General features: G+C 44.2%; 2 protein-coding genes across 2 annotated transcripts; one reads left to right on the top strand and one right to left on the bottom strand.

Moving 5' to 3' along the window:
- Positions 1–305: 305 nt before the first annotated feature.
- On the top strand, positions 306–4,850 carry LOC310801995 (aquaporin-9-like; the record flags this gene model as incomplete). The annotated part of the gene is made up of 6 exons (XM_083666220.1): positions 306–407; positions 619–745; positions 2,142–2,279; positions 2,758–2,876; positions 3,583–3,800; positions 4,646–4,850. The coding sequence occupies 6 exons, from the start codon at positions 306–308 to the stop codon at positions 4,848–4,850; spliced, it is 909 nt and encodes a 302-aa protein (XP_083522346.1).
- A 5,344-nt stretch (positions 4,851–10,194) lies between these two features.
- On the bottom strand, positions 10,195–23,286 carry LOC310801543 (disintegrin and metalloproteinase domain-containing protein 10-like). Its single transcript, XM_083665612.1, has 16 exons — positions 23,147–23,286; positions 21,402–21,552; positions 20,085–20,203; positions 19,672–19,830; positions 18,343–18,443; positions 17,936–18,094; positions 17,286–17,378; positions 16,965–17,148; positions 16,583–16,746; positions 16,180–16,363; positions 15,762–15,912; positions 15,451–15,634; positions 14,970–15,078; positions 14,528–14,748; positions 13,619–13,745; positions 10,195–13,454 (listed from the first exon to the last, which is right to left on the bottom strand). Exons 1-16 carry the CDS (start codon positions 23,211–23,213, stop codon positions 13,222–13,224), a joined length of 2,406 nt encoding a protein of 801 aa, XP_083521738.1. The 5' UTR covers positions 23,214–23,286; the 3' UTR covers positions 10,195–13,221.
- Positions 23,287–23,420: the final 134 nt, after the last annotated feature.

The raw sequence follows: 23,420 nt of genomic DNA, 5'->3' as shown, positions 1-23,420 counted from the left end.
ATGATGCCCGTGTATGGGAGTGTCAACTAAAATCACATCGACATTGCTCAGAATCAAACTCAAAGATGTATCGAACTTCATGATGCCCGTGTATGGGAGTGTCAACTAAAATCACGTCGACATTGCTCAGAATCAAACTCAAAGATTTAATATTAAACAGAGTAAGATGGACATGACCCACAGATCGATGAGGCATGCTGCCCGGGAGTAGTGTCTGGTGGAGTGGGGGGTAGGGGTTTAGTCCTGATCAACTCCAGAGGCACAGAGACAACTGTCAGTCTTGACAGAAGTTGGCACGTTGATAGATGGATATTAAACAGAAGACAACTATGAGGCAACGCTGTGCTCTTAAACATGGGATATTGAAGGAATTCCTGGCCGAATTTCTGGGGACTTTTGTCTTGGTTGTAAGTACTGCTTCATATTTCAGAATTCATTCACATTAGCCTACTGTATTGTATGTACTGTCAATAAACTCTCAATAAAAGTTGTATTCAGCAATTATATTTTGAATTTCACAGAGGTTAGATGTGACCAATGGTATTTTGGTGAATGTGAGTAACTTTGCCTGACTAGCCCTGGACTAACACTCTCTCCCCCTCTCCATCTTTGTGTTAGCTGTTTGGCTGTGGGTCTGTCGCTCAGACCACCCTGAGTCGCAATTCCCTGGGTGAGCCTCTCACCATCCACATTGGCTTCTCTATAGGACTGATGATGGCAGTATATGTGGCCGGTGGAGTGTCAGGTAAAACACTTTGGTTCAGTAATTTCACTCCTCCATCTGAAAGGTGTGGGCAAATTTGCTCCCTCTTGTTCTAAAAATAGACATTTGTCTAGTGGATTTGTGTGGGACTACATTTTGTTTTATATTCACTTAGCGCTGTATTGAGTTAGCTAAAAACAATTTCACAGCAAAATAGATAATAATACAAATAATTCAGGTTTACTGTAAGCTAATACAGACCAAGCCTCAAAATAGGTTGCAAATGGTTTAGAATGGGATGTTGCAGAGAGAATAGGCCAAGGCATTAAAGCTTGCATGAGCAATATTATGTAATGAATGGATTGTTTTGGAGCTTGGTGAGATCAATTCCCCTTTAAATTGGATATTGGAACTCATATAAATCAATGGGATGTGCCATCTCAATTTCAATAATAATCATGTGCATGTGTTAACATAAATTTGATCATGCGCTTTATCAGCATTTTGTAGAACTCAATAGATAACTCAATAGAACTATATATTTAATTGTCAAGATCAAACCTCAAAAACGAGTACACACCGTACAATCTGCAATCTATGCCCCTTCGAAACAATGACTGCAAAGCCACACTGAAGAGTGTAAGAAGAAATGATCTGAGGCCTCTTGGTTATTCTTTACCGGTGTTCCGGTTAACGGCAGATGATCCAAGGATCTAGAGTAACACTGGCACTCACACTGAGTAACAGAGAGTGTCTCTGACAATCCCTGGTCCCTGGTTCCGTGATGTGTCACCGTGCACTCCAGACTCAGGGAGAACGTGCCAGCTCCGATCCACATCCAATGAATCTGAACTGGCAATTGATTTGTCACCCCTAGCACTTTTGAAGTGTCAGCCTCATTGAGGTCGTCCATAACCCTAGGCATTAAATGCCCTACCAACTCCATCGATCTCAGGCAATGGCCAGATCTCTGACAGGGACCAAATCCAGCAACCAGCACTGCTCATCTGGTAGTCAGTGGGCCTGCAACAACTATGTCTAATTCATTAGACACGCAGTACTTTAGATTTCTGAACTGCTGACCACCAACATAGATGCATGGTTGCATTATTCATATGTAAAAGCTAATACATTTCATGGAGAGATACTGTATTTAACCATGTTATAGATGCCCTCATGCAGTACTGTAACTATAGCCTGTGTGGCTCATGTTTACACTTTTCCATATGCTTGTTTTGAATTGACATTCGCTTTTTTCTCTGAAGAAGAGAGAAGGTCATGTTTATGAGGGAACTCTCCTCCGCCCAACCTGCTGCTCCTCTCTGCTCTCTGCTCTCTCTCTCGTAAATCTTCATTTAATGACGGAGGGGCCATCTTTTCAGCCATCCCCACCCCCAACGCCCCTCTCTCACTCTCTGCTTTTGTCCTCCGTCCCAAGGGGCCCATGTGAACCCGGCTGTGTCCCTGGCCATGGTCATACTTGGCAAACTGAAATTCTACAAGTTCCCTGTTTATGTCCTCGCTCAGCTCCTTGGTGCTTTTACTGGTGCTGCTGCGGTCTTTGCCTTGTATTACGGTGAGTTATGGTGTATTACGGTTGTATTATGGTGAGTTATGGTGTATTATGGTTGTATTACGGTGAGTTATGGTGTATTATGGTTGTATTACGGTGAGTTATGGTGTATTACGGTTGTATTATGGTGAGTTATGGTGTATTATGGTTGTATTACGGTGAGTTATGGTGTATTATGGTTGCATTGTGGCATTTCTCCAGCACATTCTGCCATTGTACTGCGTTCATCGCTGTGGTTACTGCAGAGTTGTTGACAAAATGGACGCCATATTGAACCATCACAACAGATTGGGAGAGATGTTTATGCCCAAGGCCTCTATGGTTTAGAATGTTTGAGATCCCATCGGGTCAACTGAGTCAATCTTTTCCCCTCGCATCACATTGGAAAAGCAAACACACATTGCTGATATGAGTTTTATCTACTTTTTATTGGCTCTGTGAATCTAGTTGAGCTCTAATAGAAATTGTTGTTTCTGTATAGATGCGTTCATGGACTTCACCAGCGGCATTTTATCAGTGACTGGGATTAATGCCACTGCTCACATCTTCGCTTCCTATCCCGCGAGGAGCCTGACAATTCTGGGCGGCTTAGTAGACCAGGTGAGACAGGCGTCAGGGGTCATGACCCCTCTGCTACCCCAGTCTGCACTGTTCAGTGACCGAGTGTGAGAGATGGTGTGTAACTAGTGTAGACAATTTGGGGGAATGTGGCTAATGCAAATTGATTGTCCTACTTCCTCATTCCACACTCCCCTCATTAGCTGGGTTTTGGGTCTAATGACCTATTTTCTGATATTCACATGATGTTCAACTCACTTAACACCCTTTTTTTTTCCTTTTCTTTTTTTTATCTGTCAGTCGTGATGGTGCTGGCTCCCTAGAACAGCATGTGGTGCAGCATGAATCAGTTAAAAACAGATTTAAGTGCTCCCCTGAGATGAAATATGAAGGCCAACAAACATCAAGAATAAGATATCAGACTTTGTTTATAATCATCCTGGAATATGCAAATAGTCTGATCACTTGGGCCCAGTATTTCAAAACTTTTAATCTGGATGGGAATGATTCAGATTTAGTTTTTGCTGTCCAGGATCAGTCGAGCTGGCTGACTTCCCCTATACCACTAACAATCTGCCAGATAGATCTGATCCTTGATCCCAAAAAATAAATCTGGATCATTCTGATCTATTTTTAAATACTGATCACCTGGTGTTATTAATGTTAATGTCCCTTCTCTTTCAATTCTAAGAAAACAGAACATGATGAATTCTGATCACAGTTCACATGTGATGTTCGCCCACCTCAGGTTTTTGGCACAGGAATGTTGGTCCTGTGCATTCTGGCCATCATCGATGGGAAGAACATTGGAGCTCCGAGCGGGATGGAGCCGTTGGCCATAGGTCTGATCATCATGGCCATCGGGGTGTCTATGGGCCTGAACTGTGGGTACCCCCTCAACCCTGCTCGTGACCTGGGACCAAGGCTCTTCACTGCAGTGGCAGGATGGGGCATGGATGTCTTCAGGTAACTCACCTCATAACAATATAACAGTACTGTAGACTAGAGTCTGTGTCTTACTACATTTGTCCCTCTTTGGCATCCTTATATTATGTCTGGTGATGTTATGGGCAATGCAAATATACAGGAAGCCACAGTGTTTCAGTGTGTTTTTTTTAAATGGATTTGTGTATTATATAACATAGGTTATATAATATATATATAGGTTACACAGGGCTTTGGAAAACATTTTTTATGTAGTTCAAAAGCTAGGTATCACTCGTTTGAGGATTTTACCCTGAGTGACATATTTTGGGGTGATCACATGGTTTTGAAAACGACAAGGTGCTTTAGGGAGGAGTGAGTTTACCGTTTCTGAATTCGCTACTGCTTGGCTTGTTTACATCCATAAGCAGCACCCTAATGCCATGCATTCATCACCAGGGGAGGCTGGTGGAGGTAGAACGGGCTGTGTGTTTGATACTCTTCCTCATTCCATTCCATGCATTACAACGAGCCCCGTCCTCCGATTTCTACCTCCACCAGCCTCCGATGTTCATCACATGCAGCTGATGTCCTGAAATGATCTGATGTCTGCAACAGTTAACAGCAACAGTAGCCTGCATGGGTGCCGGCCTGCTGGCTTACTGCCCACTCTAATGAGTTACAGTATGGGTGTCTGGGTATCTATTAATCTGTTCACTGCCAGCTTGGACTCTCAGACCCAAACGCCCACCAGGAACTTTGAAAACCGATAAAAAAAATAAAAAAGATTTAGAGATGAAATTTTTATTCTTATTAATATTCTTTTACTACTGTGTGTTGCCTTAGGCGTTGTGTTTTGACCTGTCTGCATGTATGTGTGTGTCCAGCACCGCAGACCACTGGTGGTGGGTCCCTGTAGCTGGGCCCATGGCGGGGGGCGTGGTCGGGGCCGTCGTCTACTTCCTGTTCATCGAGCTGCACCACACTGAGACAGAGAAGTCCCACGAGGAGGAAGAGGAGGAGGAGGAAGAGGAGGACGAGGATGAGGACAGCAGTCTTAAGGACAAATACGAGATGATCACCATGAGCTAAAGAGCTTCGCTTTGAAGGACTAAAAAGAATGTCGATTGTGCGATTCAGCGGCGATGTTTAAGTCAGTCAGGAGAGGAGTGTCCAAACCTGCCCAAGGACAGGCTTGCTCTGCTCCCTCAGTGTGTGCTGTTATTGTGGAGGGAGGAGGGTGTTACAACCAAAACATGTCATATAGCTCTAGTTACGCGCCGCATCTCAGTGGCTGTCAGCAGTGAAAGGCCCTTTTTAGCACACGGCTGATAGCAAAAGTTAGAACTGCTGTTTTGAGAGTAAAAACTACAGGGAGGAATGAGAGAGAATTATGTACCATTCATCCAGTAATACTGTGTGTGATTATAAGCACAGGCCCAAAATAGTCAGTTTGAAGTGATGTGTTCTATGCACTGTAGAGATTTGTAAAACCACTGAAAAAGAACATTTTCTGTACAGGAATGTATGTAATATTCCAGAATAAGATTCCACCCACCTGGACTCTGCCGCTGTCAAGTACTGTAGATGTTGTGTTTCTAACAAGAGGTTCACACAACCTTGTAACCCAGCCCCATATGTTCTCTTTGTTAGGCTTTGTAGTCTGAGTGATATTTGTGTTGTAAATGCAGCAAATGTGATAGCTTCAATGTAGGCGTAGCAATTTTTACCGTACACTTCTTTATACTTTATACTTCTTTATACTGCTAACTTGCAACATGCATAACTTTGCATTGCTGATTTGTTCAAAGAGACCCTATTGTTATCTAGTGAACATTTGATAAACATCAAACATCAAACAAACAATAACCTTTACGTTTCATAATTCACTTCACGTATGGCAGTGAAAGGTTTATTTTTTTTCAGAATTGACTTTGATCTATTGTATGATGTGATATTCTTATATGTCATTCCTGTGCTTATTTGCTTTTGCTCTGTATTCCTTTTTGCATTTCTATCATGTACATCATCTCTCCAAGCATTTACAATGTGAGGAATATATTCCTGTTTGTGTCACAGAATCTTGTAATTCAGTTAATGATTAAAAAGGTAAGAATGTGTCTTGTATTTCTAATGTATCTCTCTCTGTATGCATAACACTGAGTTGTATGCTGCCTCAATCCTATTCCCTTCTTCTTTCATAACACGGAGCAAACACACTTTGTTTGTTGGTGGTAGTGTTGCTTAGTAGCACTTGCATGCTGATGCCCTTGAACATTCAACAGTCAGAATTCACACTAGATGTGTCTTAACAAGGACTCCTGTTTCGCGGTGTAAGGGAATCATTGCCTCTGTAATACATGTGAAATTTACGGAAAGCATTGACAACTGGTAAGTAAATGCTGTTTGTGAATCATTAGATTTAGGTCGTAGCTGCAGGTTGTAGAACGTAGGTAAACGTAGGTAAAGGTTGAAGGTTGATTATTTATTCACACTTGTCATTCAACTGCGTGTCAGTTCAAATCTAGGCCACATAAACATATTTTATTGTCACTTCATTATGTATGACACTGGAGTCCCCTTGTTCTCTGCAACGTAGACTGCGAGGATGTCTGACTGCAACCTGAGGATAACTCATGCCGTCGCAGGAGGATCCACAGTCGCAGAGCAGGGAGACTCAGAGGGTGTTCAAACGCAGCTCAATGACACACCACTGTGTCACTATAAGAGAGCTTACCTGTTGTCCTGTGGAGAGTAATTTACATTTACATTTATGGCATTTAGCAGACGCCTTTATCCAAAGCGACTTACAACAAATACATTTCTTTAAGTAAGTGAATCATCTATCCCAACAGTCATCATAGGACAAAGTAAACAATGCTCACACCAGGGGCCATTGGCAGTCTGCTGTCTGGCCTGAAGTGCCTACTAAGATGCATGCAACTGCAGAAGCAGCATGGCTGTGCAGACAACGGAGATCTCCCCTTCAACATTGGTTTGGCCTATGAGAAGCTCCAGAGACTAGACAGGGCTGTAGTCTTCCTCCAGCAGGCAGTCAGGAGGTACAGGAGGTCCAGGGACCCCAGCAACTTAGGGGACGCTCTGGTCAAGCTGTCCTACTGCTGGGTCACTCTGGGGGAGAGAGCAGTCTGAGAGGTAGAGTATAAACTATTCTTTTCTGATGGGGTTGCGATGCAGGGGAGGCAGGTGGAGGTAGAAAATCCATTCCTTATTCCATTCCATGCACGACAACGAGCCCGTCCTCCGATTTCTACCTCCACCAGCCTCCCCTGTTGTGGTGTGCATAAGGTAGAATAGTGTCGGGCAGTCATGGTGGAATGTGAGGGTCTAAATTAGGATGAACAGCCAGGCTACACCACCTACCAGGCCAATGAATCTATGTGTAAAAGGAGGTCATTACAAGGTTGTCTCTCTCTCTCTCTCTCCTTCCCCCAGGATAGCTGTTGAATTACACATTACCGTGCTCTGGGCCAACACAGCCAGGCCGAGGCCCGCTTTAGACAAGTGCTGACAGACTGCAGAATGACACAGGCAGCCAATAGTCTATTGAGAGCTGTGCTACTGCAGGACCTAGGGGCCATAAAGCATTTACATTTATTTACATTTATGGCATTTAGCCAACGGCTTTATCCAAAGCGACTTACAACAAATACATTTGTTTAAGTGTGTGAATCATCTATCCAACAGTCATCATAAGATAAAGTAATCAATGCTCAGGCCAGGGGTCATTGGCAGTCACAATGCTAGTTTTTTTTATTAACAGGAGAGAAACTTGTAGAGGGGGGTAGTGGGGGTGAAGAGGTCTTTAGGAGGGCCTCGGTCTCTACTCCCTATCTCTGCCCTACCACACTGAGGCTGCTCAACCGTTTGGTATGGAGGTTGTATCAGGGGAGGCTGGGGAGGTAGAATTTGGAGGACGGACTCAATGTAATTCATGGAATGGAATGAGGAATGGTATCAGGAATGATATCAAACATGAGATTGACACCATTCCTCATTCCATTCCATGCATTGCAATGAGCCGATTTCTACCTGCACCAGACAATCTAACACAACTCTCAGTATTAATAATTAATGAATACTAATTACATGACTGGCAACTGAGGTGTCTATTCTATGGGCCTGTAGGTGATTTGCATGAGTGGAAAGGACAGGGGGAGAGCTTGAGTAATCTGGCATATGCTCACAGCCGACTGAGTAACTACCAACCAGCTCTACTGTGTTATCAAGAGGCTCTGAAAGCATTCAGGAAAGCAGGTAGCTAAAGGTGTCAGAAGCTTCAGCAATTCACTCTTGGATGAATGAATGAATGGACTCTCATCATGGGATGATGTTATATTGGGGGAAAGGCCCTTGTCTTTTCTGTTTCTTTGTGTACTGTACAGAGTCTGTTGTGCCTCTGTATCTGTTGAGTCTGTTGTGCCTCTGTATCTGTTGAGTCTGTTGTGCCTCTGTATCTGTTGAGTCTGTTGTGCCTCTGTATCTGTTGAGTCTGTTGTGCCTCTGTATCAGGGGACCTTCAGGGCCAGAATCTCATATGTGAAGGGCTGGTTGCCTCTCTCATCTGTCTTGGTGGCACTCAACGGGTTAGATTATCTACAAACTTGGCTTTTCTCTGCAAGCAGGGCCAGAGGTAAACGCTGTTCGCCCTGCTATCAATACTTCTTGGGGGGGCAAGCTTTTTTGGGGGGGGGTTGTAACAGTACTCTTTACTCTTTGTGTTCTGCTACCAACATTGAGAGTCATCGCCATAGAATGAAATTCTGATTCTGGAAAAAACTGATTGTAGATAGTTGAGACCTGGATTGCTAGTTACTGTATACTCCTGTCAATTTTGTGAATATATTTTCTATCTCCACCAGCCTCCATTGATATTCTGTACACACAAGTGCTGCTGGTGACAGTGCATATGCATGTCACAAATAACCACTATAAATGGATCAATATCACACCACATGCCCTGGCATGCCCTGAGTGTTTGCATGTATATCGATGAATGTGTGTACACAATCCTGTTTGTGTTCCATTATAATTTACAATACATTAGATACTTGTAACTCAATGTTCAGTATGTACTGCAGTGGAGGCTGGTGGAGGTAGCAATCAGAGGACGGGCTCATTGTAATGCATGGAATGATATTCCATTCCATGCATTACAATGAGCCCGTCCTCCGATATCTACCTCCACCAGCCTCCCCTGACGTACTGTATGAGTATGTGGATGATGTACAGTGCATTCGGAAAGTATTTAGACCCCTTAACGTTTTCCACATTTTGTTATCCACAGTCTTATTCTAAAATGGATTCAATACAGGTGTGCCAAGCTTGTAGCGTCATACCCAAGAAGACTTGAGGCTGTAATCGCTGCCAAAGGTGCTTCAACAAAGTACTGAGTAAAGGGTCTGAATACTTATGTAAATGTGATATTTCAGTTTTTTATTTTTAATAAATTAGCAAACATTTCTAAAAACCTGTTTTCGCTTTGTCATTATGGGGTATTGTGTGTAGATAGATGAGGGGAAAAAATAATTCAATCCATTTTTAATAATTTAATCCAAGACTGTAACATAACAAAATGTGGGAAACGTGAAGGCGTCTGAATACTTTCCGAATGCAGTGTATATTTGTGTTGCTTGAGCTCACACCCTACGAACAAATAAATACCCTAATAGAAAACGAATGAATTTATAGCTGAATCAACATGTTCACTGAATCATTGAGCCTCAACAGCGGGAGCCCCCTCCTGCTTCCGAGCATTGGGGACTCGGTGGTCTTAATTCTCCCTGGGAGGGGGCTGCTCTCTGGGACAGCAGGCAGATGGGGCCAGAGTTCCAACTCCTCACCAGCTGTTCTAATGAGGCCGTGTCAGAAGCACGCAGCTCCCTCTGGTGTGAATACACTCCCATTGCTCCTGTTAGATTCATAAGAACCATTCAACTATTCAGTCAACAGCACCAGGGAGAAGCACCCCCGTCCCTATCTTTCAGTGTGTGTTCAGACAGGTGTGCGTTCAGACAGGGTCTGGGAGGATCCTCGGAGAACATAGATGACAACAGGGGAAAGCTACATTGCCTTACCTGGACTTTTGGAGAGAAAAAAAAACGACTTGTTTTCTTCCTTTCTCTAGCACTGTGACTGCCTTATGGTACTTGTTCTTAGCAAAGGTTTTACTCATGATGACTGATATTATAGTATACTACAGTTGATTCACTTACTTTAGACAAATGTACTTATTTTAAGTCACTTCGGATAAACGCATCTGCTAAATGACTTAAATGTACTTTAAATGTCAAAGAAAGTCTGCTCTGACTCTCCTGCTGGCAAGAGACCTCATCTGACCTCATCTGACCTCATCTGTATCCAGAATTATTTACCAACGCTGAAAACATTTCACAAACACACAAGCAAACAAAAATAGTGAACCACGGTCCAGTTTATTTTGAACGAGTCTTTTAATTAATGCATTTCAAGTACTCCAAAAATTACATCTCTTTGCACAATACATTTTTGTTTTGTTTTTTTAGTAAAAATGTTCAAAGTGAACAAAAATTTGAGATACTGTATAAAACACAGTGAACATTAAAATCAGACAGTAGTATTACTTTTTAATCTTGTGTTCTTTCGGCTTACATCACCTACAACATTTCAACTCAATTTGGACATTTCAGTGCACGTTTATCTAAAAACCTTTACCAAGACTACAAAATTAAAATTAAAATAAATTTACAGGCATTACTCTTCAACTCTTCTAACCCAAACCATGCCACAGGATAACGAAGACAAAAATGAGAATGAAACATTAAGTCCATCACACTGAACTGTTTTAACCATTGATGGTGGTGGAGAAAAAAAAACAAGCATCATAAACAAACCCCATTTCAACTAGCACATATAAGAACATAAATAACTTAGAAGAGAGGGAGGTTTTTTTGTGTTGTATGAACATCTCTGAACAATTTTTTCTCTGGAATTAGAATACAAAAAAAAGAACAGACGTATCAAAATGTCATGTTTATCTTCAAATGAACCGCAAGTTCTCCAATTACTGTACAAGTTTACACGGACATAGTCTGGACTAGCATCGTGTATGCTGTCCTGTAACATGACTTTACAACCGCTGTATTTACTACAGAAAATATCCATGATGACTTTAGCGACCACCAATCTCCCAGTTCTTCAGCATTGTGAATGAAGGTTTCAATGTGAGACAGACAAGCGCCCTAGGTCCCCTACAGAGCCCATGTGTGTGTGTGTGTGTATGTGTGTGTCTGTGTGTATGTATGTATGTATGTATGTGTGCGCGCGCATGGCGGCCATGACAGGTGTTGGGAAAGCAAGTGGACTTTCATAGCCATTAAATCCACACGATCTGATTTTCTAAATCAGATCAAATCTACTTGCTTCGTAGGAGAGGTGGAGGAGGAAAGCACCTGAGGTCAAACAGTCCCGCTACCACAGTCCGACTACCACAGTCCCACCTCCCGTCCAAACCTGAGACTCTGTCCATTCAAACTAGTCGAGTGCATGGCTTTAAGAAACCTTGCAGGCCCTTCCTGCATGATAAGACTCGTAAATGGTTTGTAAATGACCACTTGTGCTAAGACATTTATGGCACCCTCATGTAAACTAATGTAGAGGCCTACACTCATCAGCTCTGTAGGGGAAACAGTCGAGTAGCAGAGCAGGCCTACAGACACACACCTCTAATGGATAGGAGATCAATGTATGGGCATGTAGGAAAAGAAATACACTGTTTGTTCCAAATGCTACCCTCCCGAGACATAGTTATTGGTGTATAGTTTGAATATGCCATTGCAGTAAATTACTCATCCTTGTCTTTTCTGTTCTTTATAAGACAAGCTATACAACCAGCTGTCATAGGAATGGTGTAACAGACCTTCCACGGTAGTCACATTTAATTCAAGTGTCTGCATGCCTAAATTGAAAATGTTCAAAAAACGGACTTACGATCTGAAAAATATGATCTGAAAAATAACAATATGATATAATCACTTTTTTTTTTTTTTCTTCTTCTTTTCCTTTTAACATCATTATTGGAATTATTTTCAAATGTTGTTCTCACGCTCACGTAAACCTAGCACTGTGACAATAATACACTCTCTGTTCTAAAGTAAGTCTAGCCTGCCTTCACCTTCCCTTACTCAAACGTCATAACTGACCTACGGTAACAGGCAAAGTAAGTTAGTGGTTATTCATTCTTCAGCATCAAACATATAAGAAAAAGAAACCGGGACAATTAAAAGGTGTGTAAAACTGGGTGAGGTTCCCTTTCCTTTCCCTTGACCCTACTACCCCTAACTGTTACGTCATGTGATCAGGACATGAGGTTAGTAAAAAATACCAGATGAAAGAGGAGGAGTCCGAACATCCTCAAGGTCAGAAGTGGGATATGGTGACCTTGGAGTTCAATGTCCAGATCTAGCTACCTAACACGATCCTCAGATTCCCATTTGATCTGGTGATTGCAGTAAAGGAGAACTCGATTGACATCAAATCCCCAACTTCAGCGTCCACAGAACTCGTCCTCCGCAGATACCTTCATTTGTGTGTGTTTTTGAGTCCTGAGAGTACTAACCAAAAACAGTAAAGAATCATACAATTTACAGTAGAAGAAATAGTTTGTTTTCACTTATGATACACTTAAATCTGTACAGTCAACATGCAGAGGGGTGGTCTGCATGAGAGAGGAGAGAGAGGAGAGAGAGAGAGAAGAGCCTGTTGTCTTTTTGCCGTTTGAAAAAACGTGTCATCACGTCAAAAGTGCAGCAAATCTCCAACTGAGTGTCTCTCACCTTCCTGGCTAGAATGGCAGAAGAAAAGCACAGACAATTCACCAGCAGCCACGGGCTTTGTGTCACTCAAGAGGACTTTGCAATCGAAAAAGAAAAAACACATCACAGAAGGTACTAAAGCTACACATGAATCCTTTACTCCTTGGCACTCCTTTTTGAAAAGAAAGAGAAAAAAAAACATGGAAGGGGGAAAAAGATGCCAGACCGCACTGCATTGGAAATGGCTGAGTCCACTCCACGGAGAGAGAGAGACAGAGAGAGAGAGAGACAGAGAGAGAGAGAGAGACAGAGAGAGAGAGAGAGACAGAAGAGAGAGAGAGAGAGAGACAGAAGAGAGAGAGAGAGAGAGACAGAAGAGAGAGAGAGAGAGAGAGAAGAGAGAGAGAGAGAAAGAGAGAGAGAGAGTCGCATCACCGGCTGGATGGAGGTGAAGAAGACACCAACAGCTCTGAAGGCTCCAGGGTCGGTGTGATTCTCATTTTCACATGTCTGTCTGTCTGTCTGTGGATGGAGGGTATGATGATGATTAACAACTGGTTTTAGGCTATTCTTTGGATGGAGTGACGTTTTTTCTTTTCCCACGGTAGGCACAAGCAGGAGCCAAGGCGATCGAAAGCAAGCCCGGTGTTTCAGCGTCGCATCTGGCCCATCTGATAGTTGTCTCTCTCTCGGGGCTGGCGGTGGTGCCTCTGGGGCTGCTGCTGAGCCTGTCGCTGGGGCTGCTGCCTCTGGCCACCGCCGCCGCCGCCGCCGCCACCGCCACCGCCGCCACCGTGCTGGTGGGAGTGAGGGTGCTGAGCCTGGTGCTGCACCTGGGAGTTAGCCTGCCGCTCCTGCTGGGCTCTCCTCCGCTTCAGAGTGCCTGTCCAGGAAGAGGGTTGGTTAGTTCAACCAGCACATTTCTGGCATCTCATCTCACACACATTTCTGATCTGCATCGTATGCAGTCAGTGGTGGTGTTGTTGTTGTTTTCCAACGGTCTGTATGGGAGAGTTGGGTTTGGGGATGACGCCGACGGTGACTCACCCGGTAGTGGTTTAGGTGGGGGGAGCTTGGGGTTGCTGCTGGGGGTGTGCACACTGCAGATCTTTATGAAGCCGGCCATCAGCATGATCAGAGCGATGCCCATCAAGAGCACTGCCCACCAATGGGCCTAGAACAAGGGATGAGGAAAGAAACAATTCATAACACATGGGCACCCAAAAAAGACAAACATGGATTGTACGTATAAATCAAAAAGTAGAATGTGGTCCTCTGTGGCTCAGTTGGTAGAGCATGGCGCTAACAACGCTTGGGTTGTGGGTTTGATTCCCACTGGGACCATATATACTGAAAAATGTTTGCACTCACTGCAATGCAAGTCGCTTCGGATAAGAGAGTCAGCTAAATGGCATATATTATTATTATTATTATATTATAGCACATGTACGTGGACAGGCTCATTGTAATTCATGGAACGGAATGTGGAATGGTATCAAACACACACGCTTGATCCCATTCCATTCATCCCCTGACGTACATCAAACAGAGTCCTTAATTGTGGCCTGGGTTGGCCCAGTGGTCTAGCATCATGGCCTACAGTGCACACATATGCCCATGCCGGCATGGGTTCAAATCCGGCCCATGCCCTGCTGACACACCCTCTCCTCCTCACTTTCCTGTCTTTCTCTCCTGTCTCTGTCGACTGTTTCTCTCCTGTCTCTGTCGACTGTTTCTCTCCTGTCTCTGTCGACTGTTTCTCTCCTGTCTCTGTCGACTGTCTCTGTCGACTGTTTCTCTCCTGTCTCTGTCGACTGTTTCTCTCCTGTCTCTGTCGACTGTTTCTCTACTGTCTCCAAAATAAATCAGAGTGCTGGACTGCCCCACTCCAAAAAAAATAAAAAATACAAAAAAATAAAAAACATCATGAAAAAGAGTCCTTAATCAGCCACGTACCACTATCCACTCCGCTATGTTCTCATAGAGCTCGGGGTTGAAGATAGCCTTCTTTAGCCTGGCCAGAGGCCCGTCAGCATCCACCAGGCGACACTTCATGAACACGTCACAGTAGCCCCTGAAGTCGTTGCAGGGCGAGCCGGCAGGCAGCGTGGTCACCTTCTTGTTGAAGAAGCGAGCCAGCTTCTCGGAGCCCGTGCTGCTGCAGGTGTTGGGGTTCACTGTGAAGGAGGGGGGACGCACCATCAGTGAGGCTGACATGGATATAAAACGTATCATACGTTCCTCCAAATACTATATGTGTATAAGGTTAAGGCCAGTGGAACCAGGGAAAGAGGATGTGTGTTGTATGCTGTGATGTGTCTCTTGGGTATCAGTGGAGGCTGGTGGAAGTAGAAATCAGAGAGGGACAGGGAGGACGGGGAGGACAAGGGGGACTCACTTTTCTCCATGCAGCACACGTGGCACAGCTCCGTCTCGTCCTTGCCCTCCACGCTGGCACAGGTGCACACCTCCAGCCCGTACTTCTCACAGATGGAGCCAGAACAGCCCTGAACGAGAGAGAGAGAGAGAGAGAGAGAGAGACAGAGAGAGAGAGAGAGAGAGAAAGAGAGAGAGAGAGAGAGAGCGAGAGAGAGAGACAGAGAGAGCGAGAGAGAGAGCGAGAGAGAGAGAGGTCAGCAAACAAACACACAGCAAAGGTCTAAGACAGGTTAACTGCACACACACTTTCAGGCTCACACTTCAGACACTCCTCTGTGGCTCAGTTGGTAGAGCATGGCGCTAACAACGCTTAGGTTGTGGGTTTGATTCCCGTTGGGACCATATATACTGAGTCCATACATACTGCAATGTAAGTCGCTTTGGAACTAAATGGCATATTATTATATATATAATAATAATATTACACTACAGACACTCACCCCGTTGAGGCAGACTTGGGTCTCCCCGTGGCAGGCGGTGAAGTTGGCCTTGGGCTCAGAGGTAGGGCACTGGGCAGTGCCTTGGTTACACATGCCCTGGTGAGCACACTCAGACTCCTCCCTGCACTTCTCATTACGACCCTTGTAAGTGCACTCCGGAGTGCAGCAAGGACCCTGGCTAGGGCTGAGGGAGAGAGGAACAGAGGAGTTCCATCAGAAACATGTACTGTACCAGATCAGCTTTTTCTGAAAGAAAACCCAACTGTGACGTAATAGCGTTTTGGTCTGGCAGCTTCGCAGGGGGTGTTTACCTGCAGACTTTGTTAGGCTTTAGTTTGCACTTCCTGACATCCGGTTGGTTGGCATCGTAGCAGCACTGGTCTCTGCACTGATCGCTGTACCCACAGTCACACTCCTCTCCAGGCTCCACCAGACCGTTACCACAGATGGGCTGGCCAGACTCTGCATGAGCGAGTGGGTGGGCAAACACAAACACACACACACACACACACGCTCGTTAATACTTTTAAACAAACATAAGCAAACCAAGTGTAGAGAACACACGGTTCTTTCTGTGAGACAGTGCACCTCGCGTTGACAGTCAAGACAGATAAAAGACAAAAAGATAACTATCTTTTGTCTAAGTCAACTTCAGATAAAAGATAAAAGACAATAAGATGGATAAAAGATGGTTAAGTCAGCTTCAGTGAAGCCGGCGTGACAACCTACCAACAAAGCAGTTGCCCCTCTTCTTCTCCAGCACCTGGCTGATGTTGCGCACGCTGCAGATGGAGAACTTGTTGTTGTTGAGCTTGTCTCCCGACGTGGCCCTGGCGTACATGATGTAGTTGCCCTTCTCCTTCTTATCCTGGCTCTTAGACTCTCCTGGGGTGCACTCCTGCCCTGAGTCATGCTGAGGGAGGGGAGGGGAGGGGAGGGGAGGGGAGGGGAGGGAAGGAGGGAGGGAGGGAAGGAAGGAAGGAGGGAGGGAGAGAGAAGCCATCTTATGTCAGGATTAGTGTAATCACTCTAGCCTTACACAAGCCTAATCACAATAGCCTTACAGAAACCTCTCTCTCTCACGCATGTTGGCAGCTCTGTGATAGCTCCCATTAGTGCTGTACTAACTCACCGGGGAGCCAAAGTTGTGCCCTACTTCGTGGGCAAAGGTGATGTGGGAGACTTTGGGTGGGACATGGGAGGCGTAGTTCTGCACCGTGATAATGCCGGTGTTCAGGGACTTCTTTTTACCGTCCGAGTACAACTTGCTCTTCTCACAGATTCCCCCCGAGCTCCCTGTGAAGGTACAGCGGGGTTACAGACAAGTCGCTCTCCTAAAAATTCAATAGCCATTAATCATACAGTGTATCTGCAAAATACAAGACCTTATCAAATGAGTCACGGAACTAATTTCACAAAGATGTCGTCGAAAATCTGTCGCTTAATCACACAACTTGTCACCTCAGACCGCGGTGTAAGCAGAACTCTGAAAAGGAAGAAGTGTAAGCTGGTACCTGCAGGAGCTCCGACCCAGGCCAGGCCCAGGACCCCGTCATCAAAGTCCCTGTCGGTGAAGACGTAGGCCAGGCAGTAGTCATCATGGTTCTGCTCTGAGTTCAGCTCCAGAAACTTCTCCACTCCGATGTTGGCGAAGCGGAACGGGTTGGTCCTGTCCCTCTCATCATTAGTGGTGTTGATCTGAACAGGATACGACAACAACACAACACAACACAGCAGGTCAGGGAATAGGACACTGATAGTGACAATGAAACTAAATACCACTGAAACCTGTGTGTCCGGCAAACAAAGATTTGAACCACTGGCAATAAACTCACCCTGATCCTCTTCACCATGAAGCTGATGTTGCGTATGCCCATGAAGTCTGTGCCTTGGTAGATGGCATCGATTGCCTTGACGTGACTTGAGATCTGGAAAAGCAAGTTGAGATCAATCACTATTCACATTCTGGAATGAGAAAACAAAGTTCCGAGAGGGTTTCACAGTTCTAGACATTGTTCACAAGACCCATACTATCCCACCTCGACAGATCCGGGGTTCTCCCCAAAGAATGTAGGAGTGGCGCTGCGCCACGCTGTGAACTTGGCGGTGCCTCTACGTAAACATTTCAAGGCAAATTAAAATATAAATTTAGTGGGGCGCTTCGTGGCGTAGCACACTAATGCGCATACCACATAATCTCAAGGTTCCTGGTTCAATTCCAACCCTCGACACGTCTTGCATGTCATCCTTCCTGTCAGTCTCTACTGTCTTTATCCCAATAAAGCAGAAATGCCCTAAAAACATGTTTTTTAAATATGTATAGTAAATATGTTCAGTAATGATAGAGTAACTATATTTCATCGCCAAAGACATGAAAGCAAAATGTTCCTCAATCAATTCAGCGTTTTATCTATATTTTTGACGCCTTTTGACACATGTGTGTGTGTGTTTGTGTGTGTGTGTGTTTGTGCCCATGTTAAAGTACCTGTGCAATGACAGCTTCCCTGGTCTTGTAGTACTTGAAGAAAAGGTGGTCAGTCTGGATGAAGAGCTGGCAGGTATTCTTCTCCACTTGGGCCATCCTCCTCTTCCTCAGCAGGACAGGGTCACTAGACACCCCCTCCGCTTCCTCTTCATGGAGCTCCTGACCGTAGGAGTGAGGGATGGATGGTTAAATAAATCATACACTGTATCTTCAGGATCGTGTTGATTAAATAAATCATGAAGTACTTTCAAGCACGGGTGCTGTAAAACGCTACACATAACTGGACTGCAATGGTGATTTAAAAACATCCGCAGCCACTGGAAAACAGACACGATGGCAAAAAAAACAAACACATTATATTCAATCCATTAGATATCGCAGAGGTGTGGGTTGTAGTGTGAATTCACCTTTGCTGGCTCCTCAATGCCTGACCCTTGGTACTTCTTCATCCTCTCGAACACCGAATGGTCTGCACAGCCTCCCTCTGGGCCGTACTTATGTGGGTAGTCTGAAAGCAGGAGACACAGGTAGTGTTAGCCACTTTGCCTCTTGAGCTTTCTATTTCTGGGACTTATGAATAGAAAATGCACTGGGGAGGTGCTCTTACTGTGGAAAAAACAATTTCCTTCCCAAAAACTGTGTGTGTGTATTGGCCATTATGTCTCGCTCTCGCTTTGACTTGACAGGACAACGAGCCATATTTCTCTCTCACACTCAATGTGACTGTACACTCGGCCCATCCATATTCATGATCCGCCGTAGATTGAAGACCCATCTCTTCAGGCTACATCTTAATGGTCCCTCCTAAAGACCTCTTCACCCCCACTACAAGTCTCTCCTGTTAATAATAAAAGCAAAAATTCCTTCTTCTGGCATTACGACTGCCTATGGCCCCTGGTGTGAGCATTGATTACTTTGTCTTGTGATGACTGATGGATAGATGATTCGCTTACTTAAACGAATGTATTTGTTGTAAGTCGCTTTGGATAAAGGCGTCTGCTAAATGCCATAAATGTAAATAAAAAAATCAAGTTGAGTACATTACTCTTAGTCTACAGTGCAGATGGATGGAGGAGAGCATATGCCCATTTGAATACTGGGTAGCAGATGGGACACCTACATATCCCAGTTTGTTCAGTGCTCACTAACCTTGTTGAGACCAGGCTTTCCCAGTTTGGAAAGCCTGGGGAAAATCCTTTGCAGAAAGTAGAGACTTCCTTTTTTCTTCAAAGTCGCAAGCTAGGTAACAACTCTCTGCAAAATAATCCTACCTGTTCGAAAAACTACGACGCAGATAACAACGAGCAACCATTCTACAGGCAGGGGTTATTGGAATGTGACATCCAATGAAATTGCAAGCACGTTCTCCCATCGCTCCATCCAGTTCAATCCAAGCCATTGGCAAACCTAAAATTCTCCACAAGGTGAATGGGAATTATGGCTACATAAGCCTAAGTGCTCACTAGCAATACTAACAGTGTAAAGACTGCTTAATTGAGCTGTGCTGTCCTGAGAGAATGATTCTGTTACTCAGCTAATGAGTGCCCCGAGTGTCTCGGTTCCCTAGGGGCAACCGCCGCTGAGTCTGTTTCTATCCTCTTAGCTTGTAGATGAAAACATCAGTCGTTTCCCCCTTTCCTCTTACACACATAAGAACACACACACACACACGCACGCACACACACACACAGACACACAGTTTGTATTTTGTGTGTGTGTGTTGAGAGAGGACTCACTGATGTCGTCTTCGTGGTAGATGACAGAGTGAAAGGGCACATCTTTGTCATTCAGGTATCTCTCAGAAGGCTCCACGTAGTAGGTGCCCTGGTAGGTCTGGATGAAGCCCTCAAACTTGCCATCCACGACGGAGCCATGGCTCATTGTGCCCTTCTCACCTGTGGACAGACAGAGACAGGCTACAGCTATCAGGGGACTGACATGCTAAGGCACTTAATGCTTCAAAAATTGGCCAATTCCACCCTCCAATTCTACCTTATAAGTAGCCCAATTCCACCTTAGAAATCCTTTCTTAGGTCCGGTTTGTGGATTTACCACAACAAATACAAAAACACAGATATAAAACTCATACGATGCACAAAGAATTTTTAAACATTTGAGTTTGTCAACATTTGTCAACGTCAGGTCTCACCATAGATCTGTCCTGTGTAGATATGGGAGGTGTCATAATTAACCTCTTCTCCTGCCATATCCACCTTCAAGTCCTGGGCGAACAGGGTGGAGTCCCTCTTCATTCTCAGATTGAAGGTTCTGAAAGACAAAAACAAAGACTTTCAGCACAAGCACATCAGTCCCACGTGTGAGCAAATGCGTGATCAATGTGACCAGGGAACAAATAACTATTCTCACACAGCCAGGTTACAATAGGAACCGAAGTGTTATTTGTTATCTGTCTTGTTATTTGTTATCTGTCCTGGAACAGTGTAAAGCCAAACAGTGGAAGACAATTCCATTCTGAAAATACACACTTAAGATTCTAAGTTCCAAAATGGTTTAAAAAATGGCTGTGTGTCTTGTCCAGAGCCCTCTTTCTAATGACCCTTCATTATGTCATAAACATGTCACACTCAGCAAGTGCCCACAGGCTTGGGAGTGGGTCTGATCTTGGCACCACCACAGAGGGATGTAGGCCTATATTTTTCAGCACTCAGGGGAGAAGAAAATGCAAATGAGAGAGAAACAGGAGGATAAAAACAAGGGCAGTCTCAGCAGAAAATAAAACATTTCAACAGATTTGTTTCTCTGCTCTATGTATGCGCAAGAGAAAAATGAGGACATCTTAAAAAAGAAAAAAAAAAAACTATACCCCTTTTCTGTTTTTCCAATAGTCAACAGAGAAGCAAAGAAGTTACATGCTGAATAATTGAAATTACTGATATGATGTGCAGGCCACGGCTCAGAGAAAGTGTCTGCAACCACGAACAGAGAACTTCTAGTAAGGTTACATTAGGGACTTTTCTAGCTATAAATCAAAAGTTGGATAGATCGCATAGCTCCCCGAGTCATCATCCATGAACTTCTCCTCCTAGCCCTCTGAGCCAGGGCCGCAAGCTAAGGGACTCCCGCTATTCAGACAAGCAGACTTTCTCCTTCCATTTGTTTGTTTGCACAACCCTTATTCCTTCCCTTCCCTATTAAGCAGCATCTGAGCCTCCGAGCACCAGGCCCCGCCACTGGCAGGAAGAGCGCTAGTCCTCGCCAAACACCCAGCCAGATGGTCCACACTGGGTCCCTCAGCCCGGGGACAACACATCGCTTTCCCACATAACCATGGCTCATTTAAAGGTACAGGATATTAGTGATTATGTACTCTGAAAACAGTCCCAAGATGAAATACAAACATCTTTTCAATAAAAACAACAATCCTTGTTATTGAGAATACACTTTGAGCTTTGCAAAAACAAAGTTCCTGCTTTAGTTTGAATTATAACAAAGGAAATGGACAAACCTTCCATGGGCATGGAAATCTAGATGAAGGAACTGGTCTTCATGGGAGAGTGCCCTCTTGGCTCTCTGGTGCTTGCTGTGCAAGAGGTCTGTATCGTAGGACAGACCTTCATAGTGCCGGATGAACTTGCTCAGTGGGTTCCCATAATGACCTGCAAACAAAACAAGGGACCTTTGACTGTTACAACAATGACAAACAACACACTGACATTCAGACATAAGTGTTTGTTGAAGATCGGCTATAGAGAGAGAGAGCATTCATCTACACCTTGGCCTGGTGAGTCACAATCAATCACAACAACCTCTCTTCCAAAAAAAACAAAAAAAACAAAAATGTACCTGAACTGAATCTCAAACTCCTAATTGATTTCTCAACTGATTATGCCTGTAATGAGCTAGGCCTGCTGTATAATTTGTTTCTGCTGATGTCCAAAGACTCGGGCTAAAGCCTATACTGCTATTTTTTTCCTCCCTTATGAAATATTAAAATCTGACCACTACATATTTCATTGAGGTTATAATAGCTATGAGAAATACGATTATATGACACTATAAACAATGTGTATTACACTATATGCTGATTATTATTTATTTTTTACACAACAACCAAACTAGATGCAGGAGCGGTGTTCAAACGAACCCTCATACCTATAGGCTAATTAGCTGGATCCATTAGACATTTCACTCTTCAGTTTTTCACTGACAGTATCTCTATTCGGTAAAACACTTAAAGCGACACATACATGGATATTTAACAGCGATGTAAGGACACTGCAATGGATATAAAGCATACACAGCTTCACAACAACAACTCAGGCATTGGATATGCAGGGAGTTGCCTTGCTATGGATTGCTTCGTCCTAATGCCAGCCAAGATAACTGTAGCAATCGTACTACAGTATCCATCGACACAACATAAACACGATCATCAACACGATGTCATCAGATCTTGTTACATTGTTACTCCAGTCTGATGCAAATAAGTACTGCATGACAGGCAATCTAGCTAGCAGGCTAAGTTACATAGCTAGCCGGCTAACACAGATCCAATCTAGTTGACACTATCGAGACCCTACCACCATTTGAGAACAACTGTTCAACATCAGATACTGTATCAATTGCCAATCCCGTGGAAAAACAGGAGCAGAGTAGCTAGCTATCTTATCATTGTAAATCAAGATGGCAAGCTAATTGTTGTTGCTACAATGCAACTGAATAGCTAGTTAGCTGTAGAGTGAAAGTAAGGCAACCATTGCAAATGAATTAACTTGGTGCAATAACAACATGAGAGGACAGCACGGGATGTTGTTACAAAAAATAAGATGGCTTAAATCGGACGTTTAGTACTAACAAGCAGCTCGTTGCTTGTGCGTGACTGCCCAAAGAAAACACAATCGCTCTCTCCCCATCTTTTCATAACAATGCAATGGCTCTTCGGGCTGTTCGCATCACATCAGAACCGACGGAAACGGTGCGAACAGTCGCGTACGCATAGAAAACCAGACTTCATCAAGCTACTAAAAAATAAAATCGCACACATATGTACTAGCTCGCTATGCTATGTGGTTGGGTCTAATCTGGCAAAAAGGATGAGATCTTTTTCATAACAACAACCAGGCCCTGGTCCGCTATGTGTTAGCCTGCTAGCGATTTGGTCGCGCTATCTTTCTGCTTCCCCTGTTCCTTCGTGTATGTAACTAGTCATCACTTTTTTGTGAAGGATCAAAAATAATCGTTCTCACTCACCTTGGGTGTAATTTAGTATGCAAACGAAACAAACACATTGTATGAGAAGCATATCGGATAAATCCATTGTTAGAGCATTGATACCGTGATCACTTTATTGTCCTACTTAGGCGCAGACGCCCTGTGTTTATTGCAGCTTCCTCTCATCGCCTCCCCCCCTGCTCTTCGACGCCCTGACGTCAGACGCAGGACAAGGCTTGACATCCCTTTCCCTTCCCCCATCGACATGCTCAGTGCTGTATTAGTATGTATAATGCAAGTACATAATGTCCAG

The sequence above is a fragment of the Argentina silus genome (assembly GCF_951799395.1).
Source record: "Argentina silus genome assembly, chromosome: 3".
In the NCBI taxonomy this organism is placed as follows: Eukaryota; Metazoa; Chordata; class Actinopteri; order Argentiniformes; family Argentinidae; genus Argentina; species Argentina silus.
Note: the sequence above shows the minus strand (reverse complement) of the source record. Positions and strands in the feature narration are given on the sequence as shown.

Excerpts from the sequence above, each read along its gene's own strand:
- LOC310801543 (XM_083665612.1), bottom strand. The coding sequence starts at position 23,213 with ATGGATTTATCCGATATGCTTCTCATACAATGTGTTTGTTTCGTTTGC. Across the intron at positions 16,364-16,582 it reads GGCACAACTTTGGCTCCCCG|CATGACTCAGGGCAGGAGTG; the intron begins GTGAGTTAGTAC and ends CCCCTCCCTCAG. Across the intron at positions 14,749-14,969 it reads CGTGTGCTGCATGGAGAAAA|TGAACCCCAACACCTGCAGC; the intron begins GTGAGTCCCCCT and ends CCTCCTTCACAG.